The sequence below is a fragment of the Entelurus aequoreus genome, linkage group LG22 (genome assembly GCF_033978785.1).
Source record: "Entelurus aequoreus isolate RoL-2023_Sb linkage group LG22, RoL_Eaeq_v1.1, whole genome shotgun sequence".
Lineage (NCBI taxonomy): Eukaryota > Metazoa > Chordata > Actinopteri > Syngnathiformes > Syngnathidae > Entelurus > Entelurus aequoreus.
In genome coordinates, this window is record NC_084752.1 from 40932647 (window position 1) to 40957891 (window position 25245).

At 39.8% G+C, this 25245-nt stretch overlaps 1 protein-coding gene across 5 annotated transcripts in view; it reads right to left on the bottom strand.

The window, feature by feature from the left end:
- Window positions 1-2793: 2793 nt before the first annotated feature.
- LOC133639727 (oocyte zinc finger protein XlCOF6-like) overlaps window positions 2794-25245 on the bottom strand; it is a 30667-nt gene continuing 8215 nt past the window's right edge. For 2 of the 5 annotated variants that reach the window (XM_062033286.1, XM_062033287.1), the window contains exons 4-5: window positions 15661-15858; window positions 2794-6468 (exon numbers count right to left, since the gene is read on the bottom strand). In XM_062033286.1, the coding sequence (XP_061889270.1) occupies window positions 4094-6468; window positions 15661-15858 (2573 nt within the window). In that variant the 3' untranslated portion in view covers window positions 2794-4093. The remainder of the gene's footprint in view (window positions 6469-15660; window positions 15859-25245) is intronic. The other 3 variants (XM_062033289.1, XM_062033290.1, XM_062033288.1) reach the window with 3 other exon arrangements.

A 25245-nucleotide genomic window follows, 5' to 3' on the forward strand; every position in this document is an offset into this window, starting at 1 on the left:
GAGGATGACGCCCCTACAGGGGTTTGCTTTACAAACTTTCAGCCCCACCTAAAACAAAATTCACCAGCCGCCACTGATTATGATGCATTCTCATTTTAGGCAAAATATAAGACAATACTTTCTTAACAGTATAACTGTAACCAGGAATAAGTCTTCAAGTAACAATATTCAAATACTAACATTGTTGGGTAAGACAGCATTTGGTTTTATTCTGAATCCAGTGAAACAGATTGGTGGTTTTAGCTGATATAAAGACTTTCAGGTGTTTATATATGTTCAAGTATTTGGCAGACGCTTTTATCCAAAGCGACATACATACAAAATACATATATAACAATCACTGTAAACATGATCATTTAAGGGAAGAATGTAATACAAAATATCAATACAAAGTGTCAAGACAGAATAAACTCTCTGCTGCTGCAGCAACAGAGATACGGTCTATACGATATATAGATATCTAATGTATTCATACATTGTTTATGTAGGATATACGCATGTATATATAACCTCATCATATTGTTTCTTCAACTTAAAAATAGCTGACCGTTTTTTCCCCTTCTCTGGGATTATATTCCCAGTTTTGATCTCGGACGTCTGGTCACTTATAGCATATAAGAATATTATATTACTGTTAAGCAAACTATGAATAATAAAACTTGCCAAAACATGTGTCCTTTATCATAGCTACACGTATGACAAAAAAGCGCGTGAAAATGAGTGGTATTCAGTGAGGTAAAATGAATTAAATGCGCTGACAGTTCATTGCTCCTGACAAATGAATTGCACTGAGTGGAGCGGATCACCACTCCAAGATGGCGGCCCCGCGTCTCGTCTGCGCCAGTAGGCAGTAGCGCTCGATGCTGCGTCTACTTATAAGATGTCTATGGTTATAACGTTAGCAGTGAGTTTACAGCCTCACTGATTTAACTACACAGCAAATAAAAGTCATGTTACTTAGCCAATAAACGTTATCTTACATTCAAAACTTACCCTTCTTTGTGCAACTTCAAATGTCGAACGAAGTTGGAAGTTGTTGCGTCTCCGTCTGTAATATTCAAACTGCGTAATTTGCATACGGCAATTCGTTTTTTGTTGACCAAGTCGTAGTTTTTATACCCGAACGAAACCAACTTTGGTATAAATCTTTCTCACTGGCGCGTTGTTTGACAACTCTTGTTCATTGGTTGTCCTGCAATTTGATTGGCTGAATGCTGTGTGATGAAAACAATGTAGATGTAATTTGATTGGCTGTTGTACTGAGAGCACACACGCTGACACGCAGCACACACGCTGATAGACACACATGTACACAATGAAAGATACGGAGCGCTCCCAAATAACTTTTTAAGCTTTAGGTTTTGGGGAAAGTAGCAAGTCATGTCAAGTCAAAAGGCTCAAGTCCAAGTGAAGTCACAAGTCATTGATGTTAAAGTCTAAGTCGAGTTGCAAGTCTCTTTACATTTTGTCAAGTCGAGTCTAAAGTCATCAAATTCATGACTCGAGTCTGACTCGAGTCCAAGTCATGTGACTCAAGTCCACACCTCTGGTCAGTAGTACAGTATCTTCATACTACTAGTCAGTAATATCTTCAATAAATATCTCTCCCCTCTTTTTTCATTTGGTATACTCCCTAGCAACATTAAACTCACACATTTGAATGATCTTGTATAAAACACCACTGCTCAAGTGATGTATAAAGTCAATAATAATATGCTTCTAGAAGATGTTTCACATGTGAAGCAGGAAATATGAACTAAGAGGGATTTATGTGTACTCTAAAGTATGAACACATGTAAAACAAACATGTATAATAACTTCATTAGCTGCAACCTTTACATCAAAGGAAACATGAGTTATGGTAGTAGTTAAGTTCTGTGAGGTCCCGTTGCTAAGTTAGCTTCAATGGCGTCGTTAGCAACAGCATTGTTAAGCTTCACCAGGCTGGACAGCATTAACCGTGTATTTACAGGCCCATGGTTTAATAGTATTGTTGATTTTCTGTCTATCCTTCCAGTCAGGGGCTTATTTTTTTTGTTTCTATATGCATTTAAGCACGATGCTATCATGTTAGCTCCATAGCTAAAGTGCTTCGTCAATGTATTGTCGTGGAGATAAAAGTCACTGTAAATGTCCATTTTGCGTTCTCGACTCTCATTTTCAAGAGGATATAGTATCCGAGGTGGTTTAAAATACAAATCCGTGATCCACAATAGAAAAAGGACAAAGTGTGGAATCCAATGAGACCTTGTACCTAAGTTACGGTCAGAGCGAAAAAAGAAAGTCCTGCACTGCACTCTAGTCCTTCACTCTCATGTTCCTCATCCACGAATATTTCATCCTGGCTCAAATTAATGGGGTAATCGTCGCTTTCTCGGTCCGAATCTCTCTCGCTGCTGGGGTAAACAATGTGGAAATGTGAGGAGCCTTTCAACTTGTGACGTCACGCTACTTCCGGTACAGGCAAGGCTTTTTTTTTATCAGCGACCAAAAGTTGCGAACTTTATCGTCGATGTTCTCTACTAAATCCTTTCAGCAAAAATATGGCAATATCGCAAAATGATCAAGTATGACACATAGAATGGATCTGCTATCCCCGTTTAAATAAAAAAAATGTCATTTCAGTAGGCCTTTAAATTGACTTATGGTAGTAGTACAGGTGGAGTTATGGTAGTTGTACAGCCTTTACCTTTAAGCTGATACTGAGGGCGACTGTGTTGACTAGTTTGACGCGTGCAAATGATTGAATGTCCAGTACTGTGTAAATATGTTTGGATATGACAATCCCTTTATTTTAAGCTATGCAAATGAAATGAAATGTAGGCTATAGAACATAATGTATGCTGACCTTGAATGGAACATTGTCACGGCACACACGGCCGAAAACTGTTTGTGTCCTCCATGCAATCGCCCCCCGCCCCCGAGTGCTCCCACCTGAACCCAATTAAATGATGGTACCATGGCAACCGCACCAGAGCAACAGTCCCATCCCTGTCAACACTTCCTGGTTCTCAAGAGGAAGTGGGCGGAGCAATCTGCCGAAAAAGAATTTCAGCATGAACAGAGGCCAGCAATCAATTAGAGAAAACAAAATAAAAACAATATAAACAAATAAGGACATTTGGCTCCTACAGTATGCAAAGTAAATGTCTGTGGGATGATGTACAATATTGGCTTTTGCCTGACACTCCGAACTTTGATTGATATTGATGTTGTGTTGGGGATGTTTAAAAAGAAACTGTACATTAAAAATGTTTAAAACCCAATAATGGGAATCTTTGTTTAATCCACGAATGTAAATTTGTAAAAAAATAAAATAAAACATCCTTCCACAAACAATTCAGCCATTTTCTCTCACTTTTATATTGCATAAAGGTCTGGGGACATACATATAAAACAATCACAACACAATCATCATATCACAAAAAAAGAGTAATAAAGATCATTACTAAAATGGATTATAGAGACCCAACAAATAATTCATAAAGTCACACATTTTAAAATGGTATAAAAGACAAGTGTTCAAATGATGTATAAAGTAAATAATAATATGATAATAAGATGTTTCAGATGTGAACCAGTAAATATGTATGTTATAAATAGGGGCTAATCTATGGGATTATTAACAATTAGAAATACAAATATGTAATATTTCCATATTTCAAACCATCTAATCTATAAATGTAGTAGCATATTAAAAAGATAGTTACACAAACAACAATGTCACACATGTTATATGTGCTGATGTTAGAAAGTAAAATAAATAAATGGTTGTACTTGTATAGCGCTTTTCTACCCCTTTTTAAAGGAGCCCAAAGCGCTTTGACAGTATTTCCACATTCACCCATTCACACACACATTCACACACTGATGGTGGGAGCTGCCATGCAAGGCGCTAACCAGGACCCATCAGGAGCAAGGGTGAAGTGTCTTGCCCAAGGACACAACGGACGTGACTAGGATGGTAGAAGGTGGGGATTGAACCAGTAACCCTCAGATTGCTGGCACGGCCACTCTCCCAACTTCGCCACGCCGTCCCTTGACGGCAAAGTCAACATTAAAGTCTTGACAGTTTATTTCAAATCCTGCAGTTTCATTTGCTGCTGCTGTTCTCACCAGCACACTTGTGTTTCTTACACTGGTACTTATAAGAGAATCTTTCACCACACACACTGCAACTCAACACTTTCTCTCCTGTGTGCGCTCTCATGTGTGCTTTCATATGTTGTCTTTGTGTAAAACCTTTACCACAGGTTGAACAGGAAAAAGGTTTTACACCAGTGTGTGTTCTCATGTGTGCTTTCATATGTTGACTTTGTGTAAAACCTTTACCACAGGTTGAACAGGAAAATGGTTTTACACCAGTGTGTGTTCTCATGTGTACTTTCAAATGTTGACTTTGTGTAAAACCTTTACCACAGGTTGAACAGGAAAAAGGTTTTTCACCAGTGTGTGTTCTCATGTGTACTTTCAAATCTTGACTTTGTTTAAAACCTTTAGCACAGGTTGAACAGGAAAAGGGGTTTTCACCAGTGTGTGTTCTCATGTGTACTTTCAAATCTTGACTTTGTTTAAAACCTTTACCACAGGTTGAACAGGAAAAAGGGTTTACACCAGTGTGTGTTCTCATGTGTACTTTCAAATTGTTACTTTGTGTATAACCTTTACCACAGGTTGAACAGGAAAAAGTTGTTTTACCAGCGTGTGTTCTCATGTGTGTTTTCAAAGATTGCCTAAGTGTAAAACCTTTACCACAGATTGAACAGGAAAAAGGTTTTTCTCCAGTGTGTCTTCTCATGTGTACTTTCAAACAGTGACTTCGTGTAAAACCTTTACCACAGTTTGAACAGGAAAAGGGTTTTTCACCAGTGTGTGTTCTCATGTGTACTTTCAAATCTTGACTTTGTGTAAAACCTTTACCACAGATTGAACAAGAAAAAGGTGTTTCACCAGTGTGTGCTCTCATGTGTACTTTCAAATTTTGACTTTGTGTAAAACTTTTACCACAGATTGAACAAGTAAAAGGTTTTTCACCAGTGTGTGTTTTCATGTGTACTTTCAAATGTTGACTTCGTGTAAAACTTTTACCACAGATTGAACAAGTAAAAGGTTTTTCACCAGTGTGTGCTCTCATGTGTACTTTCAAATATTGACTTCCTGTAAAACCTTTACCACAGATTGAACAGGAAAAAGGTTTTTCACCAGTGTGTGTTCTCATGTGTACTTTCAAATCTTGACTTCGTATAAAACCTTTACCACAGGTTGAACAGGAAAAAGGTTTTTCACCAGTGTGTGTTCTCATGTGTACTTTCACATTATGACTTTGTGTAAAACCTTTACCACAGGTTGAACAGGAAAAGGGTTTTTCACCAGTGTGTGCTCTCATGTGTCTTTTCAAAACTTGACTTTGTGTAAAACCTTTACCACAGGTTGAACAGGAAAAAGGTGTTTCACCAGTGTGTGTTCTCATGTGTACTTTCAAATCTTGACCTAGTGTAAAACCTTTACCACAGATTGAACAAGAAAAAGGTGTTTCACCAGTGTGTGTTCTCATGTGTTTTTTCAAATATTGACTCTGTGTATAACCTTTACCACAGATTGAACAAGAAAAAGGTTTTTCACCAGTGTGTGCTCTCATGTGTATTTTCAAATATTGACTTTGTGTAAAACCTTTACCACAGATTGAACAAGAAAAAGGTGTTTCACCAGTGTGTGTTCTCATGTGTTTTTTCAAATTTTGACTCTGTGTATAACCTTTACCACAGATTGAACAAGAAAAAGGTTTTTCACCAGTGTGTGTTTTCCTGTGTACTTTCAATTTGTGACTTTCTACAAAACCTTTACTACAGATTGAACAGATAAACGTTTTTTCTCCAGTGTGTCTTCTTGTGTTTGTTTTCAGAGAACTATGGTATTTAAAAGTTTTGTGACAGTGAGAACATTTGAAGTGAGTGTTGTCAGTGTGACATGTCTTATCATCTTTAGAGTGTTCATCATCAGTGTCAGGAGAGTGTGACGTTGTGTCCTCACTATCTGATAGTGGAGCTAACATCTTGTCTGCTTGTGATCCTCCACAGTGGTCTCCATCACCTTCTGTTGTCATGTGTTGTGTTGAGCTGCTGCTTGGAGGCTCCGCCTCTCTCTTCTCCTCACTCTCACCTTTGACCTCATCATCTTCACTCTTCACAGGCACACCAGTCACTGGGAACTCCACCAGTCCTTCAATATGATCTCCCTCCTGACTGATGCTGTTTTCCTCCTCTTCCTCTTTAATGTGGGGGGTCAGTGAGTCTTCCTCTTCTTTTTTACAGGGAAGGGTCTGTGTCAAAGAGGAAAAGAATACACCAGAGGGTCCGTGGTGCCTGGTCTTCCTCTTTGGTGGATTCTCATTCTTCCTCTTTGGTGGATCCTCCAACATCCTGAAGCTACTCTCCTGTTTTTCAGGCAGAAGTTGTTCTTTACAGACATCTGCAGGACACAAAATGACAAACATGCTTGAAAAATGTCCAGATTTGCTCAGTCACATGAGGCATTCAGTAAGTTTACATGTACTTCAAATAACAAGTTAATGTACGAATTGGCCTGAAAACAAACACACTGCTGTTTACAACATTATTCACAGGAAAAGAAGACCACTTTTTACGAGGGGTGGGCAATATGGCCTAAAATCTGTCTTGCCATAAATTCCCTTCTGCCTGAGGTATGATGTATAAACTTGGAGAAAAGATTAGGTCGTTTACAGTGTAAATCTGTATTCCGTATTGTTAGCTCTGCTATGGCGCTATCTTGTGGTCGAGTTCGCTCACTGCGAGTGCAGTGGGTTGAAAGTGCATTTCCTTTTGCGACGTGCCATAAACCCGAAGTATGGTTTCTTCATTTATCTCGCCAAGCAACGTTTGTAAGTGTAACCGGGGATTTCCACTGGATGTGGAACGGCGGCGCCACGGTGACAGACTCGTTCCATTTTTTGTTTTCAAGTCAGTGTGTCAGTTTCCACCACCTGGCTTCTATATTTAGTGGTCGACACAACAAGGCGATTCAATTGAGCTAAAATCTGCTCGTGTGGGACAAGAAGTCATGCATATACACAAAATAAATGATCCAGTTTACTTTCAAAGTAGAATATTCTGTTTAAGGTGGATGGTATTCTACACTTTGAAAATACCTAATGGACATGAAGTCCACTTGTCAAAGGTTTTCAGACCTAATTTCACCTCCTTGACACAAATGGACGAAGACATGCTGATTCTAAAAGGCCCAAAATTAAAGAATCATATAACATGCATATCCCGGTCAGCTATATGGGGGCCTGTACTTCAGCGTTGTATTAAAATGGCCATCTCTAACATTAAAGTGAGTGTCGCCAACACTAGGAAAATGTGTGGAGGAGAATTGCAAGTAGCCGAACCAAAGGTTGTGAATAACTGACAAGAGGCTCACTTTGTTCATGTAAATCTGCTGTGGAATTAACATGCTCAGGTGCTGAGAGCCATGCACAGAGTGAAACCTCTTAGTCCAGTTTAAAATCCAGAGACCAAGAAGGAAACACACGGACAAAGCAATTTATTGATGACAGCAAGAATTGAGTTATTAGGTTTATTTTCATTTATATCAGTCCCGGCCTACGATTACATGAATATTTTAATGCCTCTGGACATCGTATTTAATGCTTTTTAATACCCTTTAAGGCCTTAATTTATGCAAAGTCCATTAAATGCCTGTAATGCTTTTTAATAACCCACAGAAACCCTCTTAAATTTAAAAAAATGTGGTCTGATCGATATAAAAATTTACAGTAACAATACCAAGTATAATATCAGTATAAGGTCGATACAGTGGTTTGATCAATTGTTTGTATTATATATATTTTGATGATTTTGTGATTGTTTACAGAAAATAAGTCTTTGGACACAGGAAGACTTTAAGGGCATAAACCAAATTATTTTATTCAGAGCCATCCTGTTTTTTTTTCTTATTCGGGTTATTCAAGTCATGCAACCACATGCTACTTTGATATCTTGCACTTCCGCCCACTATAATCTCTATAGCTTAGGCATCGATCTACATTTCTGCCAGTGGATGCTCGGACGGGCAGTAAATCTGACGCTACTTTTCTGAGCATGTGTGGTTTTTGCTCGGTGGTGACTCACCACTGGTTTCACATTTCAAATGCAGTATGTGTGTGTTTTCATCTCAAACATGGTATGATGGCAAAATGAACATTGATTACTATTGTTGTTTTATTTTTGATGCTAAGAATATAGTTTTATTTTAACTTTCTCATATTAATTTTGAAAAAATTGTATATATATATATATATATATATATATATATATATATATATATATATATATATATATATATATATATATATGTGTGTTTTCATCTCAAACATGGTATGATGGCAAAATGAACATTGATTACTATTATGCATGCAAAGAATGCAATGAACTGTATAGCATTCTTAAAATGTAAAACTGTTGTCGTCATTATTAAGTGGTTTGTCTTTTTTATATTGTTCGCAGGTTGAAAACAGCTTAGCGGATTTGTGTGGAGAAACCACCATTTAAACAGCACCGTATAATAATAATCAAAAACGCATGAGAGACAATTACTTTTTTATGTGATCACACCACACAGCACATAGGGCTGTGAGCGCACCTGTTTTTATTAGCACACACAAATTGGCTTGCATTTTAGCTCTGCAGGTCAGCCTTCAATAAGGAAAACAGGTGTTTAGGAAATAAAAGACAATTAGGACAAACGCAATAATAGAGGGCACAACATGTATAATTAAACCTTAATTAAGCAAAAATATTGCTCCGGCCAGGCTGCACCAAATGATAATATAAATCAATTTAATCAAGTCAAAATACAAATAAGGCAACAAGAGAAGTATCCCACACTTCTCTTTTGTAAAGTAAATTTGTACAGACGATATCGGCATCTCCATCAACTATATGGTTTGCCTGAGAAGCTGGACCGGACAAAATATATATATATTTTTTTAAAGCAAAAATATCCATCCATCCGGCGGAGGAAACTCCTTTCGGCCGCTTGTACCCGTGATCTTGTCCTTTCGGTCATAAACCAAAGTTCATGACCATAGGTGAGGATGGGAACGTAGATCGACCGGTAAATTCAGAGCTTTGCCTTCCGGCTCAGCTCCTTCTTCACCACAACGGATCGATACAGCGTCCGCATTACTGAAGACGCCGCACCGAGCCACCTGTCGATCTCACGATCCACTCTTCCCCCACTCGTGAGCAAGACTCCTAGGTACTTGAACTCCTCCACTTGGGGCAAGATCTCCTCCCCAACCTGGAGATGTAACTCCACCCTTTCCCGGGCGAGAACCATGGACTCGGACTTGGAGGTGCTGATTCTCATCCCAGTCGCTTCACACTCAGCTGCGAACCGATCCAGTGAGAGCTGAAGATCCTGGCCAGTTGAAGCCATCAGGACCACATCATCTGCAAAAAGCAGAGACCTAATCCTGCAGCCGCCAAACCGGATCCCCTCAATGCCCTGACTGCGCCTAGAAATTCTGCCCATAAAAGTTATGAACAGAATCGGTGACAAAGGGCAGCCTTGGCGGAGTCCAATCCTCACTGGAAATGTGTCCGACTTACTGCCGGCAATGCGGACCAAGCTCTGACACTGATCATACAGGGAGCGGGCCGCCACAATCAGACAGTCCGATACCCCATACTCTCTGAGCACTCCCCACAGGACTTCCCGGGGGACACGGTGGAATGCCTTCTCCAAGTCCACAAAGCACATGTAGACTGGTTGGGTAAACTCCCATGCACCCTCAAGGACCCTGCCAAGAGTATAGAGCTGGTCTACCATTCCACGACCAGGACAAAAACCACACTGTTCCTCCGGAATCCGAGGTTCAACTATCCGGAGTAGCCTCCTCTCCAGTACACCTGAATAGACCTTACCGGGAAGGCTGAGGAGTGTGATCCCACGATAGTTGGAACACACCCTCCGGTTCCCCTTCTTAAAGAGAGGAACCACTACCCCGGTCTGCCAATCCAGAGGTACCGCCCCGATGTCCATGCGATGTTGCAGAGTCTTGTCAACCAAGACAGCCCCACAGCATCCAGAGCCTTAAGGAACTCTGGGCGGATCTCATCCACCCCCGGGGCCTTGCCACAGAGGAGCTTTTTAACTACCTCGGCAACCTAAGCCACAGAAATAGGAGAGCCCACCACAGATTCCCCAGGCACTGCTTCCTCATAGGAAGATGTGTTGGTGGGATTGAGGAGGTCTTCGAAGTATTCCCTCCACCGATCCACAGCAGCCGCACTAGAGGTCAGCAGCACACCATCCTCACCATACACGGCGTTGACAGTGCACTGCTTCACCCCCCCCCCCCCTCTCTGAACGGCGGATGGTGGACCAGAATCGCTTCGAAGCCGTCCGGAAGTCGTTTTCCATGGCTTCCCCAAACTCCTCCCATGTCCGAGTTTTTGCCTCCGCGACCGCTGAAGCCGCACTTCGCTCGGCCTGTCGGTACCTGTCCGCTGCCCCTGGAGTCCCATGAGCCAAAAGGACCCGATAGGACTCTTTCTTCAGCTTGACGGCATCCCTCACTGCTGGTGTCCACCAGCGGGTTCTAGCATTACCGCCACGACAGGCACCAACCACCTTGAGGCCACAGCTCCAATCAGCCGCCTCGACAATAGAAGCACGGAACATGGTCCACTCGGACTCAATATCCAGTGCCTCCCTCGTGACATGTTCAAAGTTCTTCCGGAGGTGGGAATTGAAACTCTCTCTGACAGGAGACTCTGCTGGACGTTCCCAGCAGACCCTCACAATGCGTTTGGGCCTGCCAGGTCCGTCTGCATCCTCCCCCTCCATCGGAGCCAGCTCACCACCATGTGGTGATCGGTAGAAAGCTCCGCCCCTCTCTTCACCCGAGTGTCCAAAACATGAGGCCGCAAATCCGATGACACAACTACTAAGTCAATCATGGAACTGCAGCTGCACCAAATAATAAGATAAATCCATTTAATAAAGTCAAAATACAAATAAGGCAACAAGAGAAGTATCCCACACTTCTCTTTTGTAAAGTAAATTTGTACAGCCGATATAGGCATCTACATCAACTATATGATTTGCCTGAGAAGCTGGACAGGAAAAAACATATCTTGTTTTTAAGCAAAAATATGATTTAATCAATTACTCGATTAATCGATCGGGATTTCTTATAGAATACTCGATTACTAAAATATTCGATAGCTGCAGCTCTACAATGCAGACTTCATAAGAGCCAACAAACATAATAAAACATCACTTACTATACAAGGTCTGTTGTCACTATGACGCAGACTGATAGAATGTTGTTATATTCTCGTTTAGATAAAGAACAATTCATAATCCTCGCACGGAAAAGGGGGGTGAAGCCAAGCGTCTTTTCGTGTCGTTTGCCATTGCCGGGTCTAAATTGGCTGTCAAATGGTACCAACTTGTGAGAGTACGTCCTCATCCTTCTACTATCCAGGTGAAAGGCGCGATTCATGATCTGGAATAATCTTTCACAGCACCAAGGTGAGGAAGAAGCTCACCAGCCGGTGATGTCAACATAGACACACAAGCTATAAATAGTTTGTCTGCGTTAGCACTTATAACAATATCACTAATACTTGCTTGCTATTCAAGCCACAAAATGCAAATGGAGTATTGTTGGTGTATTTTGGATGGTTATAGAGGACCTCCCATTGGCTCCATTGCAAGTGGACTTTTATTTACATTTATGAGTTAGAATTAGGTCTGGGCGCGATATCGAATATACTCGAAATATCGTGGGTTTGTCTCTGTGCGATATAGAAATGGACTATATGGTGATATTGGAGTATATGTTCTCACGCAGTTGCTTTTAGCTGCAGGCATTACACTACAGGCTCTTCTCACTTTCTTGTCTCTCCTTCTCACAGAGACATAAAACAAGTGCACCTTCTTATATACGTCACATACTGTCACGTGTGCAACGTCATACACTCTCACGGAGCAGACAGGTAGTGGCATGGTAACGTTAGCTGTGGTGCTAGTGGTAATACGAGAGAAAGAAGGGAATCTGGTAACAAATGAAGGAATAATTAATTCCCAAGACAAACAGCAGTGAGTCCATCATCTGGCGGTGGTTTGGCTTCAAGCGGGTAGATGGTGAACAAGTATGCTGCAAAAGCGTTGCTACAAAAAGTAGTAGCACTACTAATGTGTAGCATCATTTGAAAAGTCACCCGCTAGAGAATGAGGAGTGCTTGAAACTCTGCACGTCAACATCTCCGTTCGGTGCCACACCCACAAAATGCCCAAGCAACCATTTCCAGATCAACAACGTATGAAACAAATAGTCAACAACAGAAGGAGATAACGTCCGCAGGAACCTACCACATAGTGAAGGACATACACTATTTGATTTCCTATTATGCAGCTCATTTTTATTTGACACTTATTGAAATATCTTGTGTGACATCATGCACAAAAGTGCACTTTATTTGTTTTAAACTATTGTAGTGGCGTTCTGTACAAAAAGCGCACTTTAATTTAGTGTTGTTTTGATATGTCATCTTAGTGACATCATGCACAAAAGTGCACTAATAGCTTGTTTTAAAATGTCTCTGACAATCTTGCACTTTCTGTTTTGAAATGACATGAATGTTTGTGTCACTGCTTAATAACTGTTTAATAAATACACTTTTGCTAAATTGACTTAGTTGTGACTTCCCTCTCTGTATGAAAGTTTAAAAGTAGCATATATTAATGCAGTATGAAGAACAATGTTTTAATGTAGACTAGGGATGTCCCGAGCCAGGTTTTTGCACTTCTGATCCGATACAGATGTTTTTGCACTTCCGATCTGATACCGATACTGGCCTATCCGAGCATGTATTAAAGTTTAAAGTTATTTAGCCTACTTAGTTGTGATTCATGTTGAAAAGGGTTTTAGTACTCTTGATAAAAACTAGCCAGCTGAATTAGGTGAGTTTGAATAATGGTTGGTAACAAGAAACTGACATGTTTATTCAAGGATAAACACAAAATAGACACAATTATACATGACAAACAGAAATGGCATCATTGAACAGTATAAAGTGCAAATAATGCTGTAAACATTATTAAAAAAAGCAAAACACACAACCTGAGTGGGATAAAATGTCTATAACTCAGCATCAATACTTGCTCTTGAACAAGTGTAAACTTAAAAGAAAAAAGATCTACACAATCCCTTCAATTGTTTGCCCCCCCCCCCCCCCCCCCCCCCCAGACTGCAGTCTGAGCATAATGGGGAGATTCTTTCTAACAAAGACGAGCACTTCAAGATGCTCAGGTGTCAGCCTGCTCCTGTGTTCATCAATGATGAGTGAGGCTGTGCTAAAAATCCTCTCACTCTCAACACTGGTTCAAGGAGCACTGAGGAACTTGGCTGCTGTTGCTGCCAGGGCGGGTAGTCGAGACTGATTGTCTCTCCAGTAATGAAAAGGATTGCTCTAACGCCCAGCTGGAGGCTCACTGAGGTAGCTCTCCAGCTGAAACACTGCCCCTGGGGTGATCTGCTGCTCAGATGGAGCTGCTGTGCAGCTCTCCTCCAGTATCTCGTCAAAGTAGCTGCCGAGGCTGCTGGTTGAACTTCCAGCCTCCATTCCTGGTGTTGGCCTTGCTGTCTCAGCCTCAGCCACACCTTCTCCAGAGGGCGTGGTCTTCAGTTCTTGTTCCATTTTCATCACCTCTACCTTTAGTGCCTCCTTTGCCTGATCCAGGTTGGTAGCATTAGTGAAGAACCTTAACATTTGGATCAAATGTAATAAAGATATATCAATTATTTTATATTGTTTCAGCCAGTCTCCACATATTCATGTTCAATGACAACAAGTAACACACAAAATAGATCACAAATGATCAACAGTGACATTCATTTCCTCACCCATCATATAACTGAAGGAAAATAAGAATAATAACAATAATAATAAATAATATTATAATAATAATAACAATAATAATACATTCCCATCACCTTATATCTATGAAACATTAGGCTACTGAAATACTGACAAAGAAATAAATGCCAGCTGTAGAGTAAAATATTTTCAATATAGTACTGAAGCTTATAACATGCTCAAATAATTATAAAGCACTTACTTGTCTTTGTAGCGTGGATCTAGCATTGTTGCCACGGCATAGAGGGGTTCAGTTTCCACATGGTCAAAACGTGTGTGCACCGCATCGAGTAAGGTTGCCTTCATGGTTTGAATCCCTCGGTGTTCTTCGCTCTCACTGTCTAGAAAGCGTGTCAGGACACGGACAGATGGGATAACATCGGCTGCTGTGGCGGAGGCGTCGAAAGCCCACTTTACTCACGAGAGATAACGGCTCATCATCCAGAATTATTTCCTCGGCAATGACTAGTTATCCCCTGGGCTTTAGCACTGTTCAGTGGGAGTATGTCACGCTTCGCCAACGTTTCTGTCAGAGTTAGTTGGGTAGGACCTTTCTTTTTCTTTAGTCAGTTTTCTTTAGAAATTCTTCATATTCTTTACGGTGGGATTTCGCTAAATGCTTGATCAGATTTGTTGTATTAAAATGTCTTACAACTTTACCACCACGCTTGACTTTATTGTGGCATGTTTTGCACTCCACCTCTTCATCTTTTTCGTTTTGTAGGGTAAAATAATCCCACACAGCTGACATTTTTACCGGTAACTTCCGCTCGCCTTTCGGAACCATGAACCGGCCTCCCTTTCCGATTAGGACGGTTAGGACACAGACCTGTGGATGTGTTGAAGGTGTGCTGGCAAATGCGGAACGGAAATTAGGGAGCAGCAGAAAAGTGGAATGTATTATTTAAATTGGTGCGTTGGAAAACACGGACCGGAATTTTTAAAAAAAAACTGGATCTGGATCGGCATTTTCCCATGCCTTGCGGATACGCATTTTTTGGCAAATATCGGTGGCCGATCCGATCCAAATATCGGATCGGGACATCCCTAATGTAGACACATAGAATCATCATACTGCTGTGATTATATGCATCAAGTGTTCATTCAAGGCTAAGGCAAAATATCCAGATATATATGGTGTATCGTGACATGGCCTAAACATATCCACATATATATGGTGTATCGTGACATGGACTAAATATATCCACATATTTATTTATTTATTATTTATCATATATATGGTGTATCGTGACATGGACTAAACATATCCACATATATATGGTGTATCGTGACATGGCCTAAACATATCCACATATATATGGTGTATCGTGACATGGACTAAACATATCCACATATATATGGTGTATCGTGACATGGCCTAAACATATCCACATATATATGGTGTATCGCAATATGGCTTAAAAATATAGAGATATTAATAAAAGGCCATATCGCCCAGTCCTAGCTAGAATGTGATTTTTTATTTATTTTTTATATATCCACCGTTGTGTCTTTTATAATGATTGTGAACGATAGAAAAATTCCCCCAAAAAGTGCAGTTCCCCTCTAAATTGCAATGATTAGATTTAAGACTTGAAGTGTATGAGCATGAAGTGATGAAGCCTACTTGGATGAGTCTTCTAAGACAAAGTGAACAGTCCAGTTGTGATGGATTGAATGCCCTGAGAATAAAATGATATGTGCTTACTTGGACTGTGATGAAGCTGTGAGGACTCAGGTGCTTTGTCTTCATGCTCTTCAGTCTTCACAGAGACAACAGTCAGTGGAAACTTGCTGACATCATCCTCCTCCTGCCCTACAGGACACCCTCCCTCCTCTTCCTCTTTCATGTGGGGGGGCTGTGGATCCTCCTCTTCCTCTTTAATGTGGGGGGGCTGCTGGACGTCTGTTGGGTAAATAAGTAAATAAGATAAATGATAAGAGATAAAGAGAGAATATAAATAGTTTTGGACTGACACTGTTAACACAACGAGAGTATTTGTGTTCTTTTGTGTGTTGTGTTAAAAGTGTGTAGCAAAACAACCAATAAAAACACAGGAAATAGCACCTTTTGTCCTAAAATTAATTAAAAAGTGGTACAGTGAGTACAAAAAAAGACTCATCGAGCCTTTGATTAAAAAAACAGGTCTTGATCCTACAAGTTTGTCAGATTATCGGCCCATTTCCAAATTACCTTTTGTGTCAAAAATTTTGGAGAAATATGTTTTGGCGCAACTGCAGCATTTTTTAGATGAAAATAGCACTTTAGATCCATTTCAGTCTGGATACAAAGCTTTGCACAGTACTGAATCTGCACTTTTAAAGGTTTTTAATGACTTGCTTTTAATGTCTGATTCTGGCAGCTCTGCCATTTTAGTGCTTTTAGATCTTACAGCTGCCTTTGACACAGTCGACCACACAATTCTTTTAGACCGCCTGAGAGACTGTGTGGGTGTCAGGAGGACTGCATTAGAGTGGTTCAGATCCTACCTGTCAGAGAGGTCTTTCTCTGTCAGGCTGGGGGACGCCACCTCTTCTTCTGCTCCGCTTTACTGTGGTGTCCCCCAGGGATCTATTTTAGGCCCCATCCTGTTTTCACTATACAGTCTCCCTCTTGGAGAGATTTTTAAGAGGCATGGAGTGTTCTATCACTTTTATGCAGATGACTGACAAATTTATATGCCAATTTCAAAAGGCCATGGCCCCCTGACACCCCTTCTCAACTGTCTATGCCACGTCAAGGCTTGGTTAGCCCAGAATTTTTTAATAATGAATGAGGGAAAAACGGAAATTTCAGTTTTTGGTCCGGCCCTCACTGACTTGGGACCATTGCAAAATGATGTGCGTCCCAAAGTCACCAGTCTTGGCGTCACTATAGACAGCGATTTTAAACTTGACAAACAAGTCAATGGCGTTTTAAAATCGTGTTTTTATCATCTTCGTCTTTTAGTAAAGGTAAAACCGTTTTTATCTTTTAACCTTTTTGAACAAATGGTAAAAATGGTAAATGGTTGTACTTGTATAGCGCTTTTCTACCCCTTTTTTTAAGGAGCCCAAAGCGCTTTGACAGTATTTCCACATTCACCCATTCACACACACATTCACACACTGATGGCGGGAGCTGCCATGCAAGGCGCTAACCAGGACCCATCAGGAGCAAGGGTGAAGTGTCTTGCCCAAGGACACAACGGACGTGACTAGGATGGTAGAAGGTGGGGATTGAACCAGTAACTCTCAGATTGCTGGCACGGCCACTCTCCCAACTTCGCCACGCCGTCCCCTGTTAGGGGAGAAGAAGATGCTTTTATTTCAAGTGGCCCGGACTACTGCAATGCACTTCATGCTGGCATTAGCCAAAAAGCTCTCTCCCGGTTGCAGTTAGTCCAGAACGCGGCAGCACGACTTTTAACAGGGGTTAAAAGTCGTTAAAAAATTGTTGTTTAAATGTTTTGTATAAATAAAGTGGATTGGATTGGATTGACTACTTTGGTTATTGAAAATAAATGTTTACTTTCACTTATTGTTGCATGTAAGTCAGAATCAGGAAGTGAAATTATAACTTTAATTAGATTTGATTACAGTGTAAAATATAATTGGTGAGTGTGTGAGGTTGTGTAAACATGTTGATACAGGTTTACATCTTCTTGGGGACTGGAACACAGATATGTCCTGAAAGGATGCACCCATTTTTAAAACCTTCACTAAGCTGTGCCACCAACATTGTCTCACTTAGCTCATTAAGCAAACTACCAAGGTGAGTGAGTCCTTTTAAACCTTCATAGACCTCGTTGTTACTTCTGACCCGTCTAAGATCTCCACAAGTGGAACTACTGTATGCGGCTTAAGTGATCATTCCAGGATTTTCTGTACCCATAAAAAACATAGAACTGAGGCTGAGGAGTTCCGGTGACGTCACCAAGCTGAATGGCAGCTTAGAGTAACATCTCCCCCGTGAGAAAAGTTATTTCGCCCCGTTAGACCGTAAAAAGCCACATTTTTAGATAATCTTTGAACAAACAAAAGGGGCAAGAATGGGGAAAACCAGAGGAAATCGAGGAAATATTGTTGCAGAGCCTGTAAATCAGGGAAGCTCTGTGTCCGAACAGCTCACCTGTAAAGCTACAAGATGGCGGTGCTAATGCTAACCCTCGCTCAAAGGAGGCGGACGCCAAAGGTTTAGTCCAAGTTCTGGAGGAGATTCGGGACTTCCGAAAAGACATAAAAGAACAGCTGAACGATATTAAATCTGAGCTCACCAACATTAAACAACAAATAACAGACACAGAGGAGCGAATTGAGAAGGTGGAGGACCGGATTCAAAACGTGGAGTATGTGTTGAACAACATGACAAAAGTCATTCATCAGCAAGAAAACAAACTACTCGACTATGAAGGGAGATCCTAACGCCAGAACTTGAGGATATACAATGTTCCCGAAGGAGCCGAGGGACCGTACATGCCAGACTTTGTGGAAAAACTACTGCGGGACATGTTGGAGATCCCCGCAACTACGCAACTCGACATCGAAAGGGCGCACCGCGCGCTGGCGCTGAGACCCGCCAGAGACAGAGAAGACAAGCCGCGGTCAATAATAGTCAAATTCCTCCACTACAGGATGAAAGAAGAGGTCTTGCGCAAAGCATGGGGAAAGAAGATTTTTCTGAATGGGAGCCTAATATACTTTGACCAGGATTACCCCCCAGCAGTCCTGCAAAAGAGGAAAGAATATGCTGAAGCGAAGCGAGTGTTAAAGCAAAGAAATATTCACTTCCAGACTCCGTACCCGGCCAAACTACGAGTGTTCTATGAGGACGGCACGCAGCTGTACCGGACAGCAAAGGAGGCGACAAAAGACATGAAGGACAGAGAACTGCCAATCAGCGTGATTACGCCGAGGGAGAGCCTGCTGGATCAGCTGTCCCGCTCCACCTGAGAGACCATGGGAGGAAGGAGCCGGGAGGGGACAGGTGAGGAGCCAGAGAAAAGCATCAAGGAGAGACTACAAGCCTTCAGAAGATAATCATCGCCTTTTCCGGAGGACCTGTTAATTCTGACTGACTTCTTAAAGTGTTGGTAAGATGAACAGAACCAAAACAGGTGACTTTAAATTCACTCCAAGACATTTGTGTTTATATAATAACCCCAGCTAGATGAGAATATATACAAATGAGGGATGTATCTATGTAATGAACAGAGATTTTTTTTCTCTTTCTACCAAGTGCCATGATGGGGGCCCTCAGCCCATAGTTGGGAGAGGATTTCCCCCACAGCTAGACGTTTTATCTAGCCTAACTCAGGGTCATCTATTAGAGACACCTGCCTTGGAACTACACTTTTCTTTTTTAATTTTCTTTAGTTATTTTGCTTTGTTTTATTTATGTTATTTCAGTTGTTTTCGTTATGGGAGTAGACTTACTAGGTTTTATTTTGAATATTTTATTGGTACACTTACAAGTAAATACATATGGTTAGTGACAAAGTAAAATGTGTATCGTTTAATGTTAATGGGATATTGAACCCAATTAAATGCAATAAAATATTATCGAAGGTGAGGACAGAACAAGCCCACATAGTATATTTACAGGAGACCCATTTGACTGACAAGGAGCATGTAAAACTAAAGAGAATGGGCTTCACTCATTTGTTTTTTTCGTCATATAAATTAGGACAGAGGAGAGGAGTTGCAATCCTCATCTCAAAAAAGCGAAATTTTGAAAAAGTACTGGAATTTGGTGATAAGGAGGGTAGATTTATTGTAGTAAAGGGAAAGATAGATGGGAACCCAATCACCTTATTGAATGTCTATGCACCCCCTGGGAGTGATATTAATTACTTCCAAAAAATCACCAATATTATGGTAACGGAAACCGAAGGTCTTTTGATTTGTGGTGGGGATTTAAATATATATTTACAGCCAAAATTGGACTCATTTACTATAAAAATACATAACGTTAAACCCCTTAATAAGAAAATAAACACACTTTTTGAGGAAGTAGGCTTAATTGACATATGGCGAGACTTTTTCCCAGACAGAAGGGATTATACTTATTTCTCTGCTCCGCATTGTCTTTATACAAGAATAGATTATTTCTAACATTTGGAAAGGATAAAGATAGAATGTGTACCTGTGAAATTGGGACGATAGATCTAAGTGACCATGCACCTATATACCTATCTATTGACTTTAATCTGAGGGCAAAAAATAATACATGAAAACTAAACTCAAGTCTGCTGAATGACCTATCATTTAAAACACAAATTACATCTGAAATTAGTCTTTTCTTGGAGTTCAATGACACAGGAGAGGTTGTCGCCTCCCATGTTATGGGACACCCTGAAGGCTGTTATAAGAGGGAAAATTATAGCAATATATTCATTTAAGAAAAAAAATGAGAATACAAAATCAAATGGCTTAAAAAAAACTAAGAGAATTAGAAAGAAAACAAACTACATTTGGAACAAGATACATTAAGGGAAATAAGAAATACTAGGAATGAAATTAACAGTTTTGCCACACAACAAATTTTAAAAAATCTAATGTTTTTGAAACAGAGACACTATGAAAGTGGCTCTAAGTCTATGAAAATATTGGCATGGAAACTAAAAAAAAAGATAGCAGAAAACACAATTCATAAAATCGGGGATCCAAGAACAAAAGAGATAAAAACTAAACCAAACGAAATTCAGGAAGCCTTTGAACATTTTTATGAAACTTTATACTCCGAGGTCTCTAGTAGGAGCATAACCCAAATTGACAGCTTCCTGAACTCCCTGGATTTACCTATTTTAGATGAAAAACAAAACCAAACAATATCTGCAGATATAACTGAAAATGAATTAAAAGTTGTAATTAGTAGGCTTAAATTAAGTAAATCGCCAGGATCAGACGGTTACACGGCTGAGTGGTATAAGGAATTTAAAAAAGAATTAATACCTGTTTTACTCCCCACATTGAATTGGGTCTTAAAAAAGGCACAAACACCACTTAGTTGGAGGGAGGCAATTATCTCAGCTATACCAAAAGAAGGCAAGGATAGAATTGAATGTGGATCTTACAGGCCAATATCGGTTCTCAATGTAGATTATAAACTATTTACTTCCATTATGGCCAAACAATTAGAAGATTTCTTACCTATATTGATACATAATGATCAAACAGGTTTTATACATCAACGCCAAACACAAGACAATATAAGAAAGACACTACATATTATGGATCACATACAAAGAAAAAACATCGAAGCAATTGTTATAAGTGTGAAAAGGCCTTTGATTCGGTCAATTGGAATTTTCTTTACAGAGTTCTATATAAATTTGGCTTTCGCGATACAATCATTAAAACTATACAGGCACTATATAACAATCCTACTGCTAGGATTAAAGTCAATGGATACTTATCAAACAGTTTTAACCTAGAAAGGGGCTCTAGACAGGGATGTGCATGGCAGAGGTGTGGACTCGAGTCACATGACTTGGACTCGAGTCATGAATTTGATGACTTTAGACTCGACTTGACAAAATGTAAAGAGACTTGCAACTGGACTTAGACTTTAGCATCAATGACTTGTGACTTTACTTGGACTTGAGCCTTTTGACTTGACAAGACTTGCTACTTTCCCCAAAACCCAAAGATTAAAAAGTTATTCAGGAGCGCTCCGTATCTTCCATTTTGTACGTCTGTGTCTATCAGCGTGTGTGCTGCCTGTCAGCGTGTGTGCTGCCTGTCAGTCCAACAGCCAATCAAATTACATCCACGTTGTTTTCATCCCACAGCATTCATCCAATCAAATTGCAGGACAACCAACGAAGAATTGCTCTCAAACAACGCGCCAGTGAGGAAAAATTACGCCAAAGATAGTTTCGTTCTGGTATTAAAACTACGACTTGGTCAACAAAAAACTAATCTTCCAACTTCGTTCGACATTTGAAGTTGCACTAACGTTTATTTTCTAAGTAACGTAACTTTTATTTGCTGTGCAGTTAAATCAGTGAGGCTGTAAACTCACTGCTAACGCTATAAGCATCGACATCTTATAAGGGTACGCAGCATCGAGCGCTAATGCCTACTGGCGCTGACGAGATGTGGGGCCGCCATCTTGGAGTGGTGATCCGCTCCACTCAGTGAAATTCATTTGGCAGGAACAATGAACTGTCAGCACATTTAATTCATTTTACCTCACTGAATACCACTGATTTTCACACGCTTTTTTGTCATATGTGTAGCTATGATAAAGGACACATGTTTTGGCGTGTTTTATTATTCATAGTTTGCTTAACAGTGATAGAATATTCTTATATGCTATAAGTGACCAGACGTCCGAGATCAAAACTGGGAATATAATCCCAGAGAAGGGGGAAAAAAACGGTCAGCTATTTTTAAATTCAAGAAACAATATGATGAGGTTATATATACATGTTACATAAACAATGTATGAATACATTAGATATCTATATATCTTATAGACTGTATCTCTGTTGCTGCAGCAGCAGTCAGTTTATTTTGTCTTGACACTTTGTATTGATATTTTGTATTACATTCTTCCCTTAAATGATCATGTTTACACTGATTGTTTTATATGTATTTTTTATGTATGTCTCTTTGGATAAAAGCGTCTGCCAAATACTTAAAAATAAACATATATAAACACCTGAGAGTTTTTATATCAGCTAAAACCACCAATCTGTTTCACTGGATTCAGAATAAAACCAAATTCTGTCTTACCCAACAATGTTAGTATTTGAATATTGTTACTTGAAGACTTATTCCTGGTTACAATTATACTGTTAAGAAAGTATTGTCTTATATTTTGCCTAACATGAGAATGCATCATAATCAAAGGCGGCTGGTGAATTTTGTTTTAGGTGGGGCTGAAAGTTTGTAAACAAAACCCCTGTAGGGGCGTCATCCTCCCCCAGAAGATTTATTTGTGATTTTCACATACAAATATTGAAGATCTTTGCTCCTTCTCAACTCTGTGCTAATATTATTTTCACAAAATACAACCAATAGTACGTTAATGTTCGGCATGTACGTTAATGTTCGGCATGTACAGCATCTTTGTTTTCTACCTGTCAACTGTCAGTTTAGGCTGCTCGCCGGCTCCTCATCACCACTTCAAGATGGCGGCAAAATTGCTCGCGTCACAGCAGCCAATGCTGCGTCTACTTATAACATGTCTATGGTTATAACGTCATTGCAAACACGGCAATCTGTTGCGTCCACTGCAGTTCGCTACCTTATTCATACTTTTTGTCAAATTATTATTTTTAAGCAGGGTTGCATGAGGTACCTACACATAACGTTACGTTAGTCAATGTATCACACACAGTAACGTAACGTTAGACGGCGGTCAGCAGCACCGCGTATTTTAGCCACCTACAAAAAGACAAACATAGTCAAATAAAGGTCAGTTAAAATGTATACTATGTTAAAAATATGTGTACATATTGCATAGGGCCCTGACATCTAAAAAGTACAACTCTGTTCATTGTTATGTTCATGTATTTGTTATGTTTTCCATGTGTACGCACACATCAACACACATACAGTATGAGATGAGATCAATGAGATGAGGTAAGAACAGGATAGAAACTGCTGTGGAACTAGTTACAATGCAATATGCCATGGAAATACAATGTTAACTCTTTTGTGCAAATAAGTACAGTTGCACTTGTTTTTTCAAATGTGTTTATTCTGTAAAGGAATTAGTTAAATGTTTAAAATGACTGTTTAATAGTGCTATTATGAAGTGCAATGTCAGCACTATTTTTGTTCCTGCAATTTCAAGTGCACTTGTTGTAATAAATAAATAGAGCGTTTTAAAATCATATACAACCTGTGTAAATATATTAGTCTGTGGTTAAAAGGATTTGAAAGGACTCGAAACTCAAAATGCAGGACTTGGGACTTGACTTTGGACTTGACTCTGGACTTGCCTGTCTTGACTCGGGACTTGACTCGAGACTTGAGGGCAAAGACTCGAGACTTACTTGTGACTTGCAAAACAATGACTTGGTCCCACCTCTGGTGCATGGTCACCATTACTCTTTGCATTATATCTGGAGCCATTAGCTCAGTCTATCAGACAAAATGAAGATATTAAGGAAATCATGATTAAAGGAAGAGAGTATAAATTGGCCTGCTATGCGGATGACATTTCGGTCTACCTCGGACACCAAACATACTCGCTCCCTAAATTAATGCAATCATTTGAACTGTATGGTCAACTATCAGGATATAAAATCAATATCGGTAAAACCCATCCACTCTCATATAATTATAACCCACCAGGGGAAATCAGAAGTAGTTACCCTCTGATATGGCAAACAGAGTCTTTTAAATACCTGGGCATTAATTTGTCAAAAGATCTAACAAAATTATCAGAATACAATTATCTACCCATACATAAAAAAATAAAAGATGACATAGCAAGATGGAACTTAATTCCTTTTTTAGCCTTAGTTCTAGAATTGATTCCATTAAAATGAATGTACTGCCAAGACTGCTGTACCTATTTCAAACCCTGCCAATAGAGATTAACCAAAACCAATTCAATGAATGGGACAAAATGCTATCAAGGTATATATGGCAAAGTAAAAGGCCAAGAGTTCGTCTCAAAACTTTACAATTGGTCAAACAAAAGGGAGGATGGGGTTTACCTTGCCTCCGATATTATTATTTTGCAGCCCAGATGAGAGCAGTGATATGCTGGTGCAACCCATCATACATTGCTCAATGGAAAATGATTGAAGAAGAAATGCCCTCCATCCCCATACAAGCAACCCTGGCGGATAGCAATTTACAAACCCACATAAATAACACTGATAACCCATGGGTGAAATGGACCCAAAGTGTGGAAAATGATCATAAAGGAATACAAACTCGAGAGTGATATTGCAGTTCTTAAATGGTGTGCCTATGATACAGAGTTTACACCTAATAAATTAGACTCAAGATTTAAGGACTGGATATCTAGGGGTATAAAATCTTTATGTAGTGTAATGAAAGATAAAAAATGCTTAGTTTTGAAATTATTAAAAGAACATATATATTAGAAAACCAAGACTTCTAGCGATATTTGCAGTTGCGACATTTTGTTAATATGAAGGTGAAAAGTGTCACAAAGACGAGTATATGTTTGATTGAACTGTTTACAAAAGCCTACAATTCAGAAATTATTGATAGAATTGTTTCATGCTTGTATAAGGGTCTGTTGAATATGAAATCCTATTCAACTTCATATATTAAAAGAAAATGGGAGAAGGAAGGAGGGATAACTATATCTGAGGAAGAA